The sequence below is a fragment of the Anoplopoma fimbria genome, chromosome 16 (genome assembly GCF_027596085.1).
Source record: "Anoplopoma fimbria isolate UVic2021 breed Golden Eagle Sablefish chromosome 16, Afim_UVic_2022, whole genome shotgun sequence".
Lineage (NCBI taxonomy): Eukaryota > Metazoa > Chordata > Actinopteri > Perciformes > Anoplopomatidae > Anoplopoma > Anoplopoma fimbria.
Genome location: NC_072464.1, coordinates 10,256,595 through 10,275,973, shown reverse-complemented (window position 1 = coordinate 10,275,973; position 19,379 = coordinate 10,256,595). Strand labels below are relative to the sequence as shown.

Sequence of the window (19,379 nt, the reverse complement as noted above, 5' to 3'; positions counted from 1 at the left end):
CACATTACAGTTACACGGACAAAGTCTAAGCAGCTTATCTAGAGGGTCTTAATTTCGTGAGTAAGTGAGTGATTGCATATTACAATATTCTTATTGTTGTTGGGTAAATTAACTGGATGCTGCAGGATGCTGCAGGATGCTACGGGTCAGAGATACTTACTGGTAGTCCGGGGTTTCCTGGGAAACCTGGCAGACCAGGAGGACCCTGCAAGATGACAGCCATATCAGCATTACTGTCTCATGACATACCTGTCTGTCTCATATATCACATCATACTGTATGTCATAGTTGGTTAGTTACTTACCCGCACTCCTTTCAGTCCAGGGGCTCCGGGTTCACCCAGACCTCCCTAAAAGAAACAAATGGCATCATGATTATCTTGACAGAGAAGCATGTGTTATAATGTAAATAGTTGGCCTATGGGAATAAAATCAGTTCACAATGTCACAGGTGTGACAAAAAAGGGGACAAAAACAAGGTTATGTAAGGTTATTAATTGTACTGACCGTGGGGCCCATTGGTCCAGAAGGACCTTCATGTCCCTGCATTCCTGGAAATCCCATATTACCTTGAAGACCAGGAAATCCACGCTCACCCTGTCAAGCACAGACCATCAGGTTAATGATATAAGGATAAAAAATATTCATATTTGCTGAGATTTAAAGGAATTCTTTATGGCACAGAGCTTGAATAACAGATTTAAGATATGATATGATTTCATAAATTTATCAGCAAATTTAATGGCGAACAGTTACTATGTAATTCAATAATTTACTATGTGTTACTTGAATCAATCTTAGATTTACCCAGACTTGTCTTAGAGTTACTCTACTGGTATAATTTTTGGTAGTAAATTACTTAATATTCTATAATAGATTTAAAGGGATCCTGGAAGAATCACAGATCCGTTTATTAGATGCATTCAAAAAGGTGCATCTCATCCACTTAGGTCAATTGAGATCATTTTACCTAAGAGTGTATGATGTAATCCTTCATCATTGTTAAATTGTTATAAACAAATTTTTTTTAAATGGTAAGAAAATATATTATCTGTGAATAATCATTATAAATGTTCTTGTTTGTATATCTATAACATAGCAAAGTTCAAAATAAGGTTGAATTATACTCTTTGAATATGCATAGATGTTGGTCAATCCAGTGCCAAAAAGCAAATGATGAGCACATATTTTTATAAAAAAAATAAATGTATTTGACTTCATAATGAAATGTATTGTTTTGAATGTTGTTTATGCGCACTGTTAAAAAACAAACAATAAAAACTTCTATTGGTCACAACAAATCCCATTTGTGCCCTTCACAGCGAACTCAAACCGACTGGATGTCGTTTCCACTACCTGCCACCAGATGGCAGCATTGCTTTGTGACAGACATGCTGCAGTAATCTTCAAGACCCTCTCTGAGCTGCCAAGCATGATAAAGTCAGTGTAACATACTGAAACTTTTTGGATTGATTTCCATCCCTTGACCAAAACACATCTGACTTCAATAATTTGTGAGAAACACTGCATTTGAGCCATGTGAATCATCAATAGGGTTACCACGGCAACCCCTGTTGTGCAACGTAAGGATGGAAATCATTTGAGAAAAAGCTCACATGGGATTTTTGGGGACTTTCGGAAACTATCAAAACAGAGTAGTGCTTAGAATGCACAGTGGGTTGGCAGAGCTCCATTCAACACAGTGAGTACTTCTGTTGTTGTCGGGGGAGCTGAATGTTTGGCTACTGTTGCTGTAAGAATGAGCCATAAAAGGCCAGACTGTTGCACAAAGAGCATAAATAACACTCTGCAGTCGTCTGATATAACTGAGCCAATAATTCACATGTACAGTCACACAGCAGGAGTTGCAGTGAAAAATAAATGAACTTTAAAGCAGTGGATTCCAATTTCCTTTACTTGCAACAACATTAAACAAAGCTACTGTATGTGACTAGTGACCCCTGTTTGCAGGTTGCATACGTTTACTGGTTGTGAACATTTTCAACCAAAGAGGGATTTCTTCTTTATTTCAATCCACAATACAAAATTAGCCCATAATTCACTGGCAAAAAGGCAAAAATAAGAGGAAAGTCTGAAATGTTCTTATAATTTGTGGCTGAAATATTTTCTTTCCTGGTTCCTATCCCATGATGGCCACAAAGACAATACTTGTTAATAGGATAAATGTTTTTACTTTTTTAATTAGTTGTTGACAATAAGAATAATAATGCACAATATCACAAGACCTTTTTATTTTGGGGATTATAATCATTACCTGCAATAAAACAGAGAAAAGAGTCTGAGAAAGCGTCTTTAGAGAAAAAAAATAATTCGTACCAGCAAAACCGCAGTTGCGAATCACAGTTAACACCAACTTTTTATGTTTCAGGACAGTGATTAACATTCATGCTGGAGTGCTGACAGCTAGAAGGCTCCTGGTCAGTTCAGGCTAGTGCCCCCCCCCCCACTCTGTACATCTGTACTGTATCTGAGAGCCTCCCTCTGATGGGAATCAGGCTCTCAGCCCAGCTGTATGTCCGGACACGCTCTAATTCAAACTAATCTTTGTCCCCGTCCTGGTCTCTGCTCCGTGACTGAGCCCCGTCCACTACTTTTCCAGCCAGGCCCAGCTGCAGTCGGTCCCACTCAGCTGAGCCCATCAGTCAGAACATAGGAAGCACTTGCACGACTGCTTCTGCTATGAACTTAAAAAACCCTTTGCATCAACTGCAAGCTAACAATGTGTCTTGATATCAAATAAGTGAAGAAAAAAGAAGAATTGATTGAAAGTGACAAATGAAAATCTCACCTTTGCTCCTTTCACACCACTACAGTCACATTTTCCACATGATGTCCCGCAGCCCTGAGGATGAAGAGAAACATAGATGTGATTAATCCATCACTTGGAAGACAAAACATTTAGAAAGAAAGTGTATCAAAACAAGAAAATAATAAACATAAAGAGAGGAGCCAAAATGAAGATAGTGGTTGTAGGCTGAGTATAACAGCCAACCGCTGAGGGTCACATGATGTCATCCATCAGAGTGTGCTACAAACTTATTTTATCAATCATTGTTTTATAGCATGCTAGTGTCTTGCCTCTGTCAGATAACTTATAGATATCCCCACTCACACTGTAAATCACCACAGTGAGTGGCCAGACTGACTTCTGCAGTGTTTTCATGGGAGTCTGCTGATCTATCTCACAGATGAGCATTTATAAAACAAAAAATTGTGATTCTTTTAAATTAAAAAACAGCATCGTCAGAGTTTTTGACTGGCCAAACTAAGTAACTATTCACTCTCATTTTACCTCCATACCGCTGGTCTTTAGAGCTTTTGCTGCTTTATTTAAGCACTCAGAGTGAACCATAAGAGCTAGGTTGCTGAAAGTAAAAAACACCACAGTGAGCTTAAAGATGCTAAAACACTCTGCAGAGCTAAAGAGACCTGTAGTAGGGTAACAGTTCCCTGTGTTTTTCTTTTTACCACAAACGACCTCGTTCACATACTCATTAGATCCATTGTTAATTGTTCTTCATTGTGAATGAACTATAACAGCTTTAATTTTATTGATGATGGCGTTGAAAGGCTTATATGGAAAAAGGCTTATATGAAAAATGGCTTTCTTTAGTGCAATCATGTTACTTTGAAGCCACATCTTGCGTCACTGATTAGACGTGTTGAACTACATGCAGGCAGAACATCAATGCAGCTGGCCCTTACAGTCCTCCCAGCTCCCCCAACCCGCCCACCCTACCCTGCTTCCTCTTCTCTGGGGTCTCCAGATGATTGAGCCTGGGAACTGGCCTGCTGTGCCTTGGCTCTCTCTCTTTCTCTCCTTTTTCTCTCCATCATCCAGCTGTTGCTGGACTCACATGCAAGGCGTCCAGCCAAAAGCCTGTCAGAGCTTTGGACAGGCTCAGCATGCTTGGGCTGAGAGTGAACAGCTACACTACCCACAAATATTTCTCTCCGTCTGCCTCTTGTTCTCACACACATATACAAACACACACACACACAACAAATAAATGGCTCCATCACTTTTCATCATGATCCTTTCCCAACTTTCTAAATCTCGCATTTCATACATAATCACTCTTAATTTTACATTTTCTATAACACAGTATGGTGAACAAGCAATAAACATGTTCCCTGTCTTCCTTCTTACATGCAATCCTCTCCAATATATCTGATAATTGCATCAATATGTGGCTCTAAAGCCATGGGAAAGCTCATAAAACAGACTCCACTCTCAGGACCTTCCGCCCTGACCAAGCGCACTTGTTATCCTATATCTATTATAACACATGTGTGGCCTGCTACGGTTCTCATTCCTGCTCTCTCAAACGCTCTAACTCCCTCCATCTCACCTCTCCACTTCTGGTTCCTGTTATTTTTTTCACAGGTTTTATTACTATTATACCACTTAAATAAAACTTCAGGAACACCTGCTTCAGATCAGATAAGTGTCATAAGACAAACAGAGGAAAAGGAAAATTAAGTCTCAGAATGAAGCACATGTGTGTTTTATTATGGCAAATGTGCTGGCACGCAGCAATAAGTGCTCCTGGTGCTGGATTAACATGATTTTGACAATTCACCGAGGGAGTTCAGGCACGCTAATGCAATGAAGGAACACATGACACTTGCATATTGTCAGCACCACTCAATTAAATCACAGCTGCTCATGTTTAAGCAATACTAAAGTATTCTCTCAGTCACCTGTTGCTCTCTCTCTCAGATATATATTTTTTCCTGATTGCAGTTTTGTCCATCCTCTTTAAGGCCAACTTAACTGAGCAGACATTCCTGCACGTTCATAACTCAGGCCTTAAACTGCTGCACGATGATGAAGACGCTAGGTGCACTTGTGTGTGAAGAAAAAACCACCCCTGTGATGTCTACCGCTGAATCCTCAAACACAGCTCAGTAATCTGCAGGTGGATCAAAGTGGTGTTTCTCATATTTTTTCCTGTTTGGGTTTATGGTGGTTTATGCACCACCATAAACCCAAACACCAGATGGGAGAGATGGCACACAGACCAAACTGACATCTGCACAAAAAGAACATTGTGCAGATGAGTCTTTCAGACATAGAGTGGATGTCTGAAAAAGAGATTTTAAGGGGACCTTATCATACAGATCCGCGGGTGTATCGAATCATCAAAGGTCTGATTATCTAGAATAAATACCATTTCTAAAGGCCTACATCATGATGGTTGATAGCCTTACCAGATTACACACACTGAGATGAAAAAAAATGTACAGACAGTGGTGGAAGATAAAGTACTAAGAAGATTTACTAAAGATCTGTAAAATGTTGAGGTATCGGTATTACTCCTTCCATTTTATGCTCCTTCTGCTTTACTCCACCACATACTGACATTATAACAGACTGAGTGGCATCAAATACAGTTTTCTGCTCTGCTTTGTTTATTTGCTGCTGTGAGCTCATTTAATTAAAAAAATCTACTATTGATACTCGTCATAATTTATCTAAAAAGTACATTTAAAGCATTTTTTGATGCATTGTACTACAAAAAACACAATCTTATTAACTGTCTTGAATATAAATATGAATATCTATAAAGAATGATGGAGAGTGTTTGTTTCTTCTAGTTGAGTACTGCAGTTACTGTCTCCCAATGTTGTACCTTACATTAAATGATCCCCATCAAACCTTTTCAATATGCAAATATTAAAGTTGTAAAACAGAGGACCATTGGTATTGTATCGGTACTCGGTCTACCTGAGTTTGGGTATTGGGTATCTGTATATATATATATATCTGAGAATGTAATCCCCAGCTGCTTGTTATGATTACTATTACATAACCTACTCATATTTTACTTATATATTGACCCAATAAAATATGATGCACTGGTATAAACCAGCAGTAAATAAAAAAGCTAATTAGCCTATAACTCCTTCACCCTTATATAAAATACATTCCCTTAAAACATTTTGAATGCTGTATCTTTACTTATTATGGAATATTTTTACATTGTGGTACAGACTTTCAGCACAGTACCTGGTGTGCATATGTGAGAGCTGGAGTGTCAGATTGTGAGAGAAGGAGGAGATGAAGATGATGTTACTCTCCACAATCAGCATGATCTTCCACAGAGCAAACAGACTGACCAGAAGCCTGGGATTCTGCAGTGATGAGTCTTAATGTCCACTGTGACTATACAGAGGCTGGTGAGTAACTGAGCTCTCGAGAAACTGTATCAGATCCAGCAGAGCTCTGCCGCAGACATTCTGACGTGTCTCTGGACAAGTGTTTATGTCATTCCTAAGTCTGGATGGCAGGCCTGGATGTCTCCAAACTGTGAAAAATCAATATGACGTGTGCTGGCAGAGTGTTTACGTTTCCTGGGCGCTGCGCAAAAACAGTGCCTCATCATAATTGTGTGTATATGACAGTGTGTTTGTGACCGTCCCAGGCGTGAGGGTTTGCTTTGACAGAATCTAAGACAGAAAGCATAAAATTCCAACAGAGGAGGAGGATGGGTTAGAGAGCGATGAGAGCAACCCTTAGCATCATGGTGCACGTTCACAGGCCTTCACAGTGTAGACCGGTGTATCTCAGTGCTTGAGGTGCTGGAGGTTACATCAGTTCAAGCCTCCTCCCAAAAGGCCTGATGTTTCAACAACACTTGCTTGATATGTCTGACATCACTAGATACATAGGTCCAACTCTGAAATGATCTCAGGAGAGAGGAAGTGATGAGTAATGTTTACTTTAAGGAGAAAGAGAATCAGCTCCAGAGATCCCAACGTTAACACAAACACTCACCAGGGTGAGTGTATAGAGCTGTTGCGTAACTGGATCCTAAAAAGAGCCAATTACGTTTCCCTGATTTCAATTTCCTGTGGTCGTTGACCTCACCTTACTAGACAGAGATAAAGGATATACAATATTCTAACTGACAAAACAAACTCACCACAAGGTCTATTTTCTGTAGCAGCTGTTCTAGAGCTTTCAATCTTATGTCAGCTCATGATCTTCCTCTGCAGAGGGAGTTGGAAAGATATTTAAATATGAACATTTGCAAGTCCATGACAACTGTGCGAGCAAAATCTGCAGAAGAAGATCATGTGATATGAACTCACTGCCCCTGTTCTTCTTGCCAAAGTGGGCAGCCAACCTACAAACGTTATACCTAAATGTTCCATTAAATGTTCAACTATCTCATCTTGTTTGAAATAATTACAATGTTTTCACAAACTCTAGCCTGCTGCATATAATTTGTACACAGATTTCTCTAGGTATAAGTATTGCATCAATACTGATTTTGACCACATGGGGGTAGAAACGTTCCCATCACTAGAGTGCTCCACATTGATTGAACATTTACAACAGCTGGATGTGTCTTTCCTGCAATGTTAAGGGGAACTGAAGATCACACAAACATCTGGTCAGTGTCATCTACAGACTTTTCTTAGATCACATTCCTGCCATAACCTCCCACCACTGCCGAAGTATCTCACTGCCGATATGCCATTTCATATCCACTCTTCTTTAATACACATATCACACACACACACACACACACACACACACACACACACACACACACACACACACACACACACACACACACACACACACACACACACACACACACACACACCAACAGATGAAAAACCAATAAGAAGCTGACATTTAGATAACCTCCTCACATAAAGTAATGGTTATCAGACAAGCATCATGAGATCAGATTCCGTCAAGGCATTGCAATTATGCTACTTATTACTGTATGAATTGGATTAAATTAATTCCAAAGAGAAGACGACTTATAATCGCACAAACACACACACACACACGCATATTAAGACCATTTGCAGCAGCCACTTGATGTAAAGTTATGAAAATGACATCAGCCAGAGTCATGCACAAATGTTCTGGCTGCTCTTATCAGGAAAATATTACTGTTGTTTTTGTTGTTTTGTTGTTTTTAGAAGAAAAAAACCCAGTAATGTGAAAATCTATGCAGCCAGAGAAAACATTTGACTGGACAATTCCCTCTCTGTTTATCTCCTCCGCTGAGAGAGGAGCCTTCCTTCCCCACTGATATGAGTTTCACTGAGGGGGAAACTAGATAGCTAACTCAATTATACCTTTTTTACTTTGTATTCTGGAGATCTGTTGCACTTACATGCTTGTCTTAAACATCCATGCACCAAGCAGTTCTGATGAAGTATATTAGCAGATTAACAAGAATCCGGTGTGAACTCCAAGAGAGTGAGAATGACGGCTCTGATAAAAGGAAGCTCTGACAAACCCACTGTGAGTTACACACCGAGCATCAAACAACAGATGATGTCAGCCATTATAGCGACTGAACATATCCAGCCATTAGGAGTTTGTTGACGAGTTCACCCCCAATAACTTTCATCAATAAACGGTTTAATGAAACCGCCAGTGCAACCATATTGTCAGTCACAGAAATACTTTCTTGGAGGTTTCTAAAGGGCACCTTGGTGGTATTTTGCTGCCTGGATTTCTTGCATTCATTGGTACCATCAAAAACCCAAACAATTGTCACTCTGACTCAGTTGCTTTGCCGTGGTATAAAGCTGGAAAATTAAAACTTTCTCGCTCAAGTGTCACATTGCTTCTCATCCATGTGTACTCCAACCAAGACCCCAGAAATACTTATTTTGTAGCAGCTAAACCGTGGAGTTACAACTTCTTGATCAGTCACGTGATGCCATTCGGCCCAAAAATATTTTTACCTGTGACTTACATTGAGCTGTAAATCAGCGGTTCATATTTAATAGGTAAATAAACTTTCCAGTAAGAACACTTGAATATTCCTTATTTAAGTCATTAGGTCCTAAAAGTGGAAATGAGCCCAATACTAAGGGCTGGGAGGTGGGGTTAAAGAATCACTGGTGTGCTTGGCCATGGATCTGAAAGATCCAGGTAACTTGTACTTGTAGCTCCATGTACCACTGAGCCATTCTCATTCTGAACAAGGTCTCACCTCCAACGCTGTATCCAGTTCACTTTATACAGCCATGACTCGAACACCAGCCTCACCAAGCTAGCAGCAGTATTGTTATAGTCACATTGTTGGATCACTTAGTATGTGTTTACATTTTGTTCTATGTTTTGGGCGATCAGCTGTTTGGGTTGATGTCAAGTTGGCTGATCTAATTACTCTTAATGACTACCATGAGATTTTAGCTCTAGATTTTGTTTCCAGCAAAATATTGTGCAACGTTGTTAAATTGAACGTATCCACAACCTTTCACATAAACATTTGTTGTTTTTTTGTTGAAATAACAGGAAAAGTTTTTTCTTTCTTTTCTTAATTTTCTTTCCGATGTTTGTTGAAGTGAGTTGGACAGGCTCCTGTGTCCTTTAACCACAGTGAATTAGTTGGTCTAAGATGTTTAACCTTTATAAGTCCCCCGTAAAGACATGCTCACAGCGTTAAACCACATAACATGGCTTCCATATGGAGACAATCAGGATAGTTTTACTCCATTAACGTCAGAAGGATCTTATTTGGCAGCAGTGCTCGTTAAGCAACACTAAATGAGACAGTGATGGAGAACCCTGCGAAACAGGCATTACAATACCTTGTAATGAATGTCGCAGCAACATAAACGCACTCACATGTGCACTTTAGAAAGCAGACACTCTAGCTGCCTGGCTACGACTACTCAGCTGATTCTGATGTCATATAATCTTTTAGAGCAGTATCTCAGGAACGATTACTCACTCCAGCTTTTTGTGGTTTGAGGCTTTTCATGGTGTTTTTTCTTCAATAAGATCACAGGTGCTACTGACCACAACTATGCTGTTCCCACAACGGTTCTGGGCTTCACAGACTAAATCAGGAGAGAAAAAATAAATAGATAAATACTAAAATAATAATATATGAGTGGGGGAGGATAGATAAGTTATTTCAGAATGTGCTGCTCTGACATTCCTGGCCTTCTGTGGTACTGAGAGGCTGGGTTCAGAGAATAGGAGTGTGGAGGAGGGGAATTTTCTGTCTGACTGCCATACTTGGAAGACAAGTCTCCTGGTGCAAGTTGCACTGTAAACAGTGTGTGTGAGAGTGTGTGTATGTGCTCTGCGTATGCACAAATTGGAATGCTACGATGTGAATTTTTTTTTTTAAATGACAAGATAGATATAAAGTTAAGCAAAAAACATTTTTATTTATTTTTTCCTTTTTTATTGGTGAAGCAATGTGACAAAGAAATGCATATAGAGACATAAACATGGACCACAGATGAACGACAGATATACAGACCATAACATAAAGCGTAGATGACGTAGGTAATGAAATAATAATAGTTTGAGAGTATAGATTACAATTAAATTGGGCAACAGTATCCATCTGAGTATTCTATGAGATGCAGCAGAAAAACAAAAGATGTAGTCGATAGTTGCAGAGGTAATAAATAAATATATGCTTCAACAGCATTTGATTGTATATTTGTTTAGTATTTGTTTTTTGTTAATTTGTGTTGTTTTTTCCAGTTAAGTTCTCCTGTGCTTGATTCTCTGAGCATATTTCATATTCTCTTCCTTCAACCTTAAATCAAACCTTAATAGACAAGTATTGCCAACAGATGTGGGTTTCTTTTGCAGTCTTTATCTAAGGACATGCAATGAGCATTCCACTAAAATCAACATTAAATAAAAATAAAATATAGATTTGTTGGAAGTACTTAAAGCAGCAGTTAAATATTTCTGGAAATAGACTTATTTGCTTTCTTGCCAATAGTTAGATCAGAAGATACAGCGCTCATGTCGGTAGGCTAAATATGAAGCTACCGCCAAGAGCCCGTTAGCTTAGCTTATATCAACCACTGGCTCTGTCCAAAAGTAGCAAAGTCGGACTACTGGCACTTGTAAAACTCACTAATTAGCACACTGTATCTCATTTAATTCACACAAAAACTTAGGTGTAAAATAACATTGTGGTTGTGGTTTTACAGGGGACGCCACTTGTCTAAAAGAGATGAGGTCTTACATTTATCACTACAAACGACACAGTGGTTACACGTCAATGCTCCAGAGAAACCAAAGGCCAAGTTGAGAGTCCTATACCTGGAGATATATTATATACACATTCTGCAATAAAACAGGGCTATGTTTTCTGTGTCCTTTAATACGGAGTCCTGAAGCGCTCATTTGCTGAGATCAACTTGATGTAAAACATGTCCTGTTCTGGCTGCAGGCAGCAGGTTTTCATCTACACCATATGAATAATTCAAGGCTTCTGTAACCAAAAGCAGATGCATCTGCAGAGAGCAGCACAGACACACACACACACACACACACACACACACACACACACACACACACACACACACACACACACACACATACAAGCCCAAGTCATGTCTGCACAAAAATGCAGGTGTAACCTTTGTGAGATCAAATCTTTATTCCCTGGGAGAAGCTAATATTCTAAGTAAATGATGTCTGAGCAATGCTTACGCCAAATGATATATAGGAAAGTAGGTTTGCACACACACACACACACACACACACACACACACACACACACACACACACACACACACACACACACACACACACACACACACACACACACACACACACACACACACACACAGTCACACACACACTGAACAAACACACCAGTCAGTCACCAGTCTGCTCATGCATGACCAGGTTAATGGTGCCTGTCATCAAATTTGGGGCCAGAAGACCAGAAAAGCTGTAAGTACATGGCTCTAAAGTGGTGGGGTCTAAAAGTTAAGAAAACTGCATCCCTACCAAAAAAAACATAAAGTATATCACCCACTTATCAACGTCATGCAGGTCTACACTGTACTTCAGCTCAATAAACCTTTCATGAACACAAGTGGCCAACTGTGGACAGAACCACAAACAAAAGCTTATCCTGTGGGACTGCAGAAGATGTTGAACATGTGACGGTCCTGTACAGTCCTCTTTAGCAGAACAGAACCAGTAGTATCAACAGTCCAACCAGGAAGTCTCACATGCAAAATGAACTCAACAAATGGGAAAATTGTTTCAGGCATTTTCTCAGGATTGCTGGCCAGCACAATGTTATGTGAGTGTGTATGTGTGTGTGTGTGTGTGTGTGTGTGTGCGCGCATTTGAACTATGTGTGTATGGTAAAATGAAAACTTTGAAATTGGCTGATCTTTAAGAGCTAGTGGGACAAATCCAACTGGTGGAAGGGACTCCTGAAAACTGTTCTCTGCTTTTCACTCAATGTGCATATTGAGAAACAAGACGTGTGATAACTGATACTGTTGTTTTCGATTAGACTGAAGCAAAAGACCGCTAAAAAGTCCACTAATTCAATAAAACAAAATCATTATATTTCATTACAATGGCTTAGTTATCATGACTAACACCTAACCCAATTGGCACCCTTTTCACACAACTGCATTTCAGACAAATTCCATGTTAATAATAAAGGATTGATTTATGATGATTCACACAACTGCATTTCAGACAAATTCCATGTTAATGCCTCTAAGAGATCCTATAGAATGATCCTGCCTTAGATTACAAAGGTCCCTGACCTCTCTTAATCAGCAACTCCATCTGCATCCCATCCTGACCAGCAACAAATGAGCCTCACAGGCTCATCCTGCTGACCTGTAACCTTCAGGCCAGACAATTAGAGGGGATTTAGACATTCAAACAGAGTTTTCAATATAAAGGTCATAAGTTAAGGTTGATAACTGATGTCAGTGTTTATGTGAATGTGAATGAGATGTTACCTTGTTAAACAAATTAAGCAACACTGATCTAGGGCTATACATTTGGCCTTAGAGGGGACTTTCTGGCTCTACTGCACAAACACACACATGCACACTCAAGCACTCCACCCAAGAACAGCTGATTGCAGTTTTTTGCCCTGTAGCCGACCATTTGTTGATGATAAAAAAAAAATTTTGGTTCTCAAATTCAAGACATGTTGTGAATCTCTCATATAAGTGAAAAGTGAAAAGTCAGAAATCTGGCGAGCTAACTGCGATTTATCTCGTGACAGTTGTGTTGTCTAAGCCAGCGGGATAGATGGGCGTGTTGGTTTGTGTGCAGGACTCTGTTCACGTGCCCACACATCCCTGGTCTGAGCGGGTATTGTTCCGCACAGTAAAAAAAAAACATTCCTCTGCGAAGCCAGAGGATCAGGATCGGTACAAGTACTAATATACACAAACATCAAACTGAAAGCTCTCTACCTCTGCTTTTCTCCTTGTTTGCAGCTGCCTCAGCTTTGGATGCCTCTACCCTAGAAATAAATCTGACAATAATCTGGAACAGAGTTTGAACTTTTTCTCTGCTAACAAATCTGGTATTGAGGCAGTGAGAGGAAGAACATGGTCAGGGGCTGGTGAACACAGAGAGAGCTAGGGGTGGTGGGAGAGAAAGAAACAATTGCTTTGTTAAGACGTTTGTTTTCTCTGAGAAAGGGCCAGTTCAGTTCATGTCAGCGGCTGCAGAGCTCTGAGTACTTCAGCTCTGCCTTTTGCTCCTCTGTGAATATGCAGTACTGTGCCGCAGGATGTGGGGTTTAGAAAGCCATTCTTTCTCTAAGGAGGAAGGCCTCTTCCTTGCCTTTTATGCTCACAAAGACAAGAAGGGGTTGGGTCAGCCTCGCGTCTCTCTCAAGAGTCCTCTGGTATCTGGGTATAGCGTCAGCGCGTGAGGACAAGGAATGACCTCTGTGACTTTGTACCAACCAAATATGTAGCAGTTTACATCCACATCTGTCCAAAATGTCAATACTTTATCGTTTTATCCTTTTAGACATTTGTGTGAAATTCATCATAAGTCATAATTCAGTCACAATTAGTGCATGAATTCTTGAAAAATGTATTTTGTGAGGTATCAGTGACCTTTGACCAGCAAATTCTTATCAGCCTTGAGTGCAAGTGAACGCTTGTGCCAAATTTGAAGAAATTTGCTCAAGGGTCAAGGTTTTTATTGTCATTGTACAAAACAGGGTTGTTCAATTCAACCTTGGTGACCTCAATGGTGGGTACGGCACACTGGCAACAGGAGGTCAGCATTTTGCTACATAAGAGAAACAAACAAGAAAAGCAAATCTGTTATAAGACACTGTCTCACTGTCTCTCTCCAAAAAAAGAGTTGTGTGTTACACAGAAGCATCTGGGATATGAGTCATTTATATAAAGAAGCATTACCATTACTGTTATACGGTGCGACACAATGCATCCATCAGGGAGTATGCATGTACAGGAAGTGTGTGGACATTTAAGCTCTATTTTACATCCTTTTGAACAAAGGCTTTTCCATTTATGCATGCTCCACATATGTTGGTGTTGTTCGTTCCCAGTGAGGAAATTACCCCTCATCATTGACATCCAACACACATAATTGAGGCGGCACTACAGGAGCGAGAATAAGTGTGAGAAAAAGAGGAAATTCCAGGACCAGAGAAAGGCGGCCTTTATCCCTGCACTTCACTTCCAAGTGTGTAACAACCATAATGGATAATGGATCCCTTTAGCCCCATAATCATACCATAGACGTCAGATGATAGCCATCTAATAGACAGAGCTGCTCTCTATTGTTCTCTTGCTTCCATACCAAGCCTTATCTCTTCCATCTCCATTACATCACTTCCGCTGGATTTATGGAGACTGTAATTTCAAGAACAGATCTGCTCTCGTATCAGTTAAAACATCTCAATCTACCCCTGGACTCAGCTATGCATTGACAGATCAGCATATCTCCTCTGCTCATGATCTGAACCACGGGATGTGACGGGGGCTTTCCTCAAGTTATCTGATTAAGCTATTTTTTTGTGGAGTACTTTTTTAGACAGCTACAATAAATGAACAATTCTCATTGTCTGCAAATCAACAGAGCACAACCGCAAGCAGCAATATAAGGAAAAGATGGCTAAAGCATCTGTTCTTACAGGAAAGAGGTCCTCTGAATTACAGTCGGATCTGCTATTTCTATCAATCCTCCTCTGTAAATATAGTGCCATTACAGTCCAATACTACCATTTCTGGTAAAAATACAGAGTAACTGTTGCTCAGTTAAGACGAGAAACGTGTGGAGGATTAGAGCTAAGCGGTGAGTTTCCGGAACTGAAAATCCTATTCATAGTCTGAATCAAGGATTTTGATCATTAGCCATGAAGTCATAACCATCTGAGCTAGACTTACCATGACCTAGACTTAACATGAGCTATGTCTTGACCACTACATAAAGTTTGCTTCAAAGCCCGCTGCTCCATATAAGCTGTGTGAGAGCTCTAAGGCGCAGGCAGCATTAAAAACCATTTGCACCACTTCAGACACCACTGTCACGTTGAACTGACATGATTAAGAAATGTCTCCATTTATGTAATGTTCAGACTTGTTGAAAGGCGCCACACAACCACATACTTTACATTCTGGCGAGATCATGCATCAGTTAACTTTTGGGACAAATATGAAGCATGTGCTTGTTTCATCTGTAATATCATTAGGGTCTTACAGTAAGTGTCTCTCTTTCCTCAGCACTGGCGACATCCATCTTCCTGGTTCAATCTACCATCACTAACTCCATCAGTTACGCACTTAACACACAAACTAACCTTGTCCATTGCTCTCTCATCTGCACTCTCAAAGTAGTAGGTTTAAGTGAGTGACAGAGAGGAATATGTAGGTGTAAAGCTCCCTCTGGCAAGACACCTTAACACTTTACAGTGTGTGACACCCTATTTTCTGATCTGAGTATACTTCTGAGAATCTCTTATCTAAAATCCAAGCATGACCTCCCATTTTGTGTGTCCTTCTGACCTTATTACAGGTTTTCTCCTCAAACACTAACGGTGTTTCTTTAGCTCATTGATTGAACTACTTAGATTGTGATAGGCTGGATTAAAGTGAAATGAAAGTGAAAGGCAAACTATTTCCTGAAGAGTTGGAGGGAAAACATTTTTTTTTTCTTTTGGGGAACATTAGGATTTGGCTTGACAGTAAAAAGGCAGCAAACTTTAAAACTTTAGTGGACTGACAGAAATAATGTATTTAGACTACATTCGGGAAAGAATAGATCTAATTTCACCAACATCCATGACATATTCTTAGGAGGGGTTAAATGTAGAGGCCAATTCCTGCATATATATATACATATATATATATATATATACAGCTCTGGAAAAAATGAAGAGACCACTTCAAAATTATCAGTTTCTCTGGTTTTACTATTTATTGGTATGTGTTTGAGTAAAATTAATTTTTTTGTTTTATTCTATAAACTACTGACAACATTTCTCCTAAATTTCAAATAAAAATATTGTCATTTAGAGCATTTATTTGCAGAAAATGACAACTGGTCAAAATAACAAAAAAGATGCAGTGTTTTCAGATCTCGAATAATGCAAAGAAAACAAGTTCATATTCATTTTTAAACAACACAATACTAATGTTTTAACTCACTGCTGCTATCTACAGTCATCTTTTACCACTTGCCAAAACCGCCTATCAGTAAAGGAACACTCAGTAGTTCTGCGGTGTGGTATAAAAGATCAGCTGTTCATTTGAGCCACCTCAGGTTTTATCTTTATTTGATAAGGATGAATTTTTATAAGAACAAACTGTCCTTTTCTTTCAGACACCCAAGTCGGTTCTTGTGCAGTCTATACAAAAATAATAGAAAAACTCTATGGTATTTGTCATCAACCTTCTTCTTCTGCATCAGAGATAAGTCAATGACTTAAAAAGCAAACAAGTCCCGTAGATAAGTCTGTCATGTTGACAGAGGGAGAAGACACAAACTCTATGATGTTTATCTGAGAAGCTCCAGCTCTACATGTGTATTTATGTTTGAGGAACAAGAAGGGCCTTTCACTCCAGTTTGTTACATACCACTTCCAAAGACATTTTACCAGAGCTCAGTTTTGAAACAAAAGCAGCAACATTTCAACAAAAATAGTGTGTTTAGTTTAACAAGGCATGTTGACCTCACTGTAATCAGGCATGGTATACAGCTAATAATTACATTGAGAAAATAAGGTAACACGATAACTTCTTGTATTATTAAGACTTAAAATGGTTCTGCTGGGCGTCCTGATACAGTTAAAGATGTGTACCATCAATAGGTTCTCTTCTGCATAACAAAGCATCAATAAGATGCCGCCTTAGATTTAAACCAAGCAAGTCTCACAGAGAAATCTGGTCAGGTCAGGTGGGAACAGACTAATGTGTGAACAAAGCAAACCTTCCCCTTTATCCAGATCATTGAATCCAGCAATTTCGCAGATTCCCTCTGCAAACCTCCCTACACACAAATCCATTTACAAACACAACCAGACCCAGAATTACACTAATGAAGTAGTGAAGCATTTGGATTCATTTTAAGTATTTGTAACAGCTGAAGGAAGAGACAGACTTAGTTTTAACACTTCACTTAATTTGGAAAAAAAACCAAAGTGATAATAGTAATGATCCTATCATTCCTGTCTTTATTATCCTCCATCAGTTGGACATCTTGGCAGCGGCGGGTGGAAGTTGAGACTAAAAGATTTGCTACGGGGTATCACCCCTGGCTCCAATTTACATTCCTCCACTTTCGGGGGCTCATAATCTCACCACCTCCTTCTCCCACCCCACACTCCATCCCGCCATCACTCTCCACCTCCCACCTCCCTGTCAGACAGACGTATCCATTACGCAATCTCCGTCCAAACCACAAATTAACTTTATGACTCACCGATTTCACAGTTAAAAGGATGAATTGCACTTTCACCATAACAATAAGTGCGGAAAAATATCAGCGTGGGACAAAAAACGTGGTTTATATGGGAAAAGTTAAATGTGACAAATCTCACTAAATAAATGCCTTGTTAGTGACGTTTGGACCACAGGGAATTTAAAAGGGCTTAACCATGCTCAGGGAATTTAAAAGGGCTTAACCATGCTTAACCACTATTTAACTCTCTCCTCTCTTGGCACAAACAGGAACATACACAGGCGGAAAGTGGGGCATACCTGCCACCCTACTTGAGTTCGAAGGTCAGGGAAGAATTACCTTTTGCCACCCAGAGACGCCTGTAAAAATACAGGGACACCAACATGATCACAACTCTTCCAAATGTAGGCATTTATACAACACTGGGGTGACAGGGGTCAGGCAGGTTATGCCTTCCCAGGGGGCATTGCTTGGTTGGTGGCTGGTAACTGAAAGAGGGTCAGCTGTTGTCTCTGTAGGGGGTTGATGGGGAGGAACTACAAGGAGCCTTGTCGGCACTTTGGGCGGCATGATTCTTAGCTTTCAACAGACAATACACACACATTCCTCAAGTGGATTAACGGCTCCCTCACTGCTTCCAGCAATATTTAAGTTATGTCCCTCCCTGAGGTTCACCCTTTCCTGGGACATCATGGCCAAGCCGAGAGCAGGAACCTGGCAGCACAGAGAGGCTCATCTTTCCCAACAGCTACTGCCTTTCCCAAACCCACCATCCAGCATCCCACACACAAACTCTCACTCCAGGAATCTGCCCTTCTTCATCCTCCTCCTCCTCCTCATCCACCTCCTCTAGGAATTAGTAATGAGTCATACTTGCCTGATTAAATGACCGCCAAGGGAGAGAAACTCTATTATATTGTGATCGTATAAACAGTGGGGAAATATGCTCAGTATCGGATGCTGCGGGGAAAATATTGGGAGCAAAGGTCTACGTAGTTCTAAACACTAGCTTGTTGCTTCATTCTTAAACAGAGTGAAGAGCTTAAAGCCAATCTTGAATTATCTCTTCACTATGACCTTTGTAAAGTCAGCCTGACCCACACGAGGCTCAGAGTTATCACATTTGTGTGTGTTGCATGCATTAGTGACCGTGAATTGTTTATATTGTATATTTACTGCTGGCCTCAGTTTAGCCCCACTGATTGTGACGGAGCCCCAAACAGGAGCCTGTGATACGCAGTCAGCGTCATGTCCCTGTCTTTGTAGAGACAAAGAAGAGATAAACACACTGAAGTGCCCTGTGGACATCGGCCAAACCACAGATTCTTTTCACCAGATTCACATTGATGAAGATGCAGGATACAAAGGCAAGAGGATGTTAGGTAAAGAAACATCATTGTTCTGGATATAACTGGTGAGGAAAGCCGCTTTCTGTTCAACCGTGGAGCTTTGGATCGATGACAGGATCACAAACTTCCTGTTGTGGACCTGACATGGGTGGATGGGAAAATATGCCAAATCCAAACAAAAAATCCAGAATGTTGAATGACTCCAATTTCATTGGCTTCATCTGATCAGTGACAAGATGTTCAGCCAGATATACACCTCCTCAGCCATCCTCTCCTTTGTCCAGATGTAATACGTCTTTCTCTTGTTTATGCTTCTAAGTCCATGTGGGCGGG

The 19,379-nt window shown here is 40.1% G+C and overlaps 1 protein-coding gene across 1 annotated transcript in view; it reads right to left on the bottom strand.

Annotated features, from left to right (window-relative positions):
• Positions 1 to 19,379, bottom strand: part of col4a1 (collagen, type IV, alpha 1) — a 37,919-nt gene that overhangs the window by 16,358 nt on the left and 2,182 nt on the right. The window contains exons 2-5 of the mRNA XM_054615681.1: positions 2,809 to 2,862; positions 507 to 596; positions 305 to 349; positions 161 to 205 (exon numbers count right to left, since the gene is read on the bottom strand). Coding sequence (XP_054471656.1) covers positions 161 to 205; positions 305 to 349; positions 507 to 596; positions 2,809 to 2,862 — 234 coding nt within the window. The remainder of the gene's footprint in view (positions 1 to 160; positions 206 to 304; positions 350 to 506; positions 597 to 2,808; positions 2,863 to 19,379) is intronic.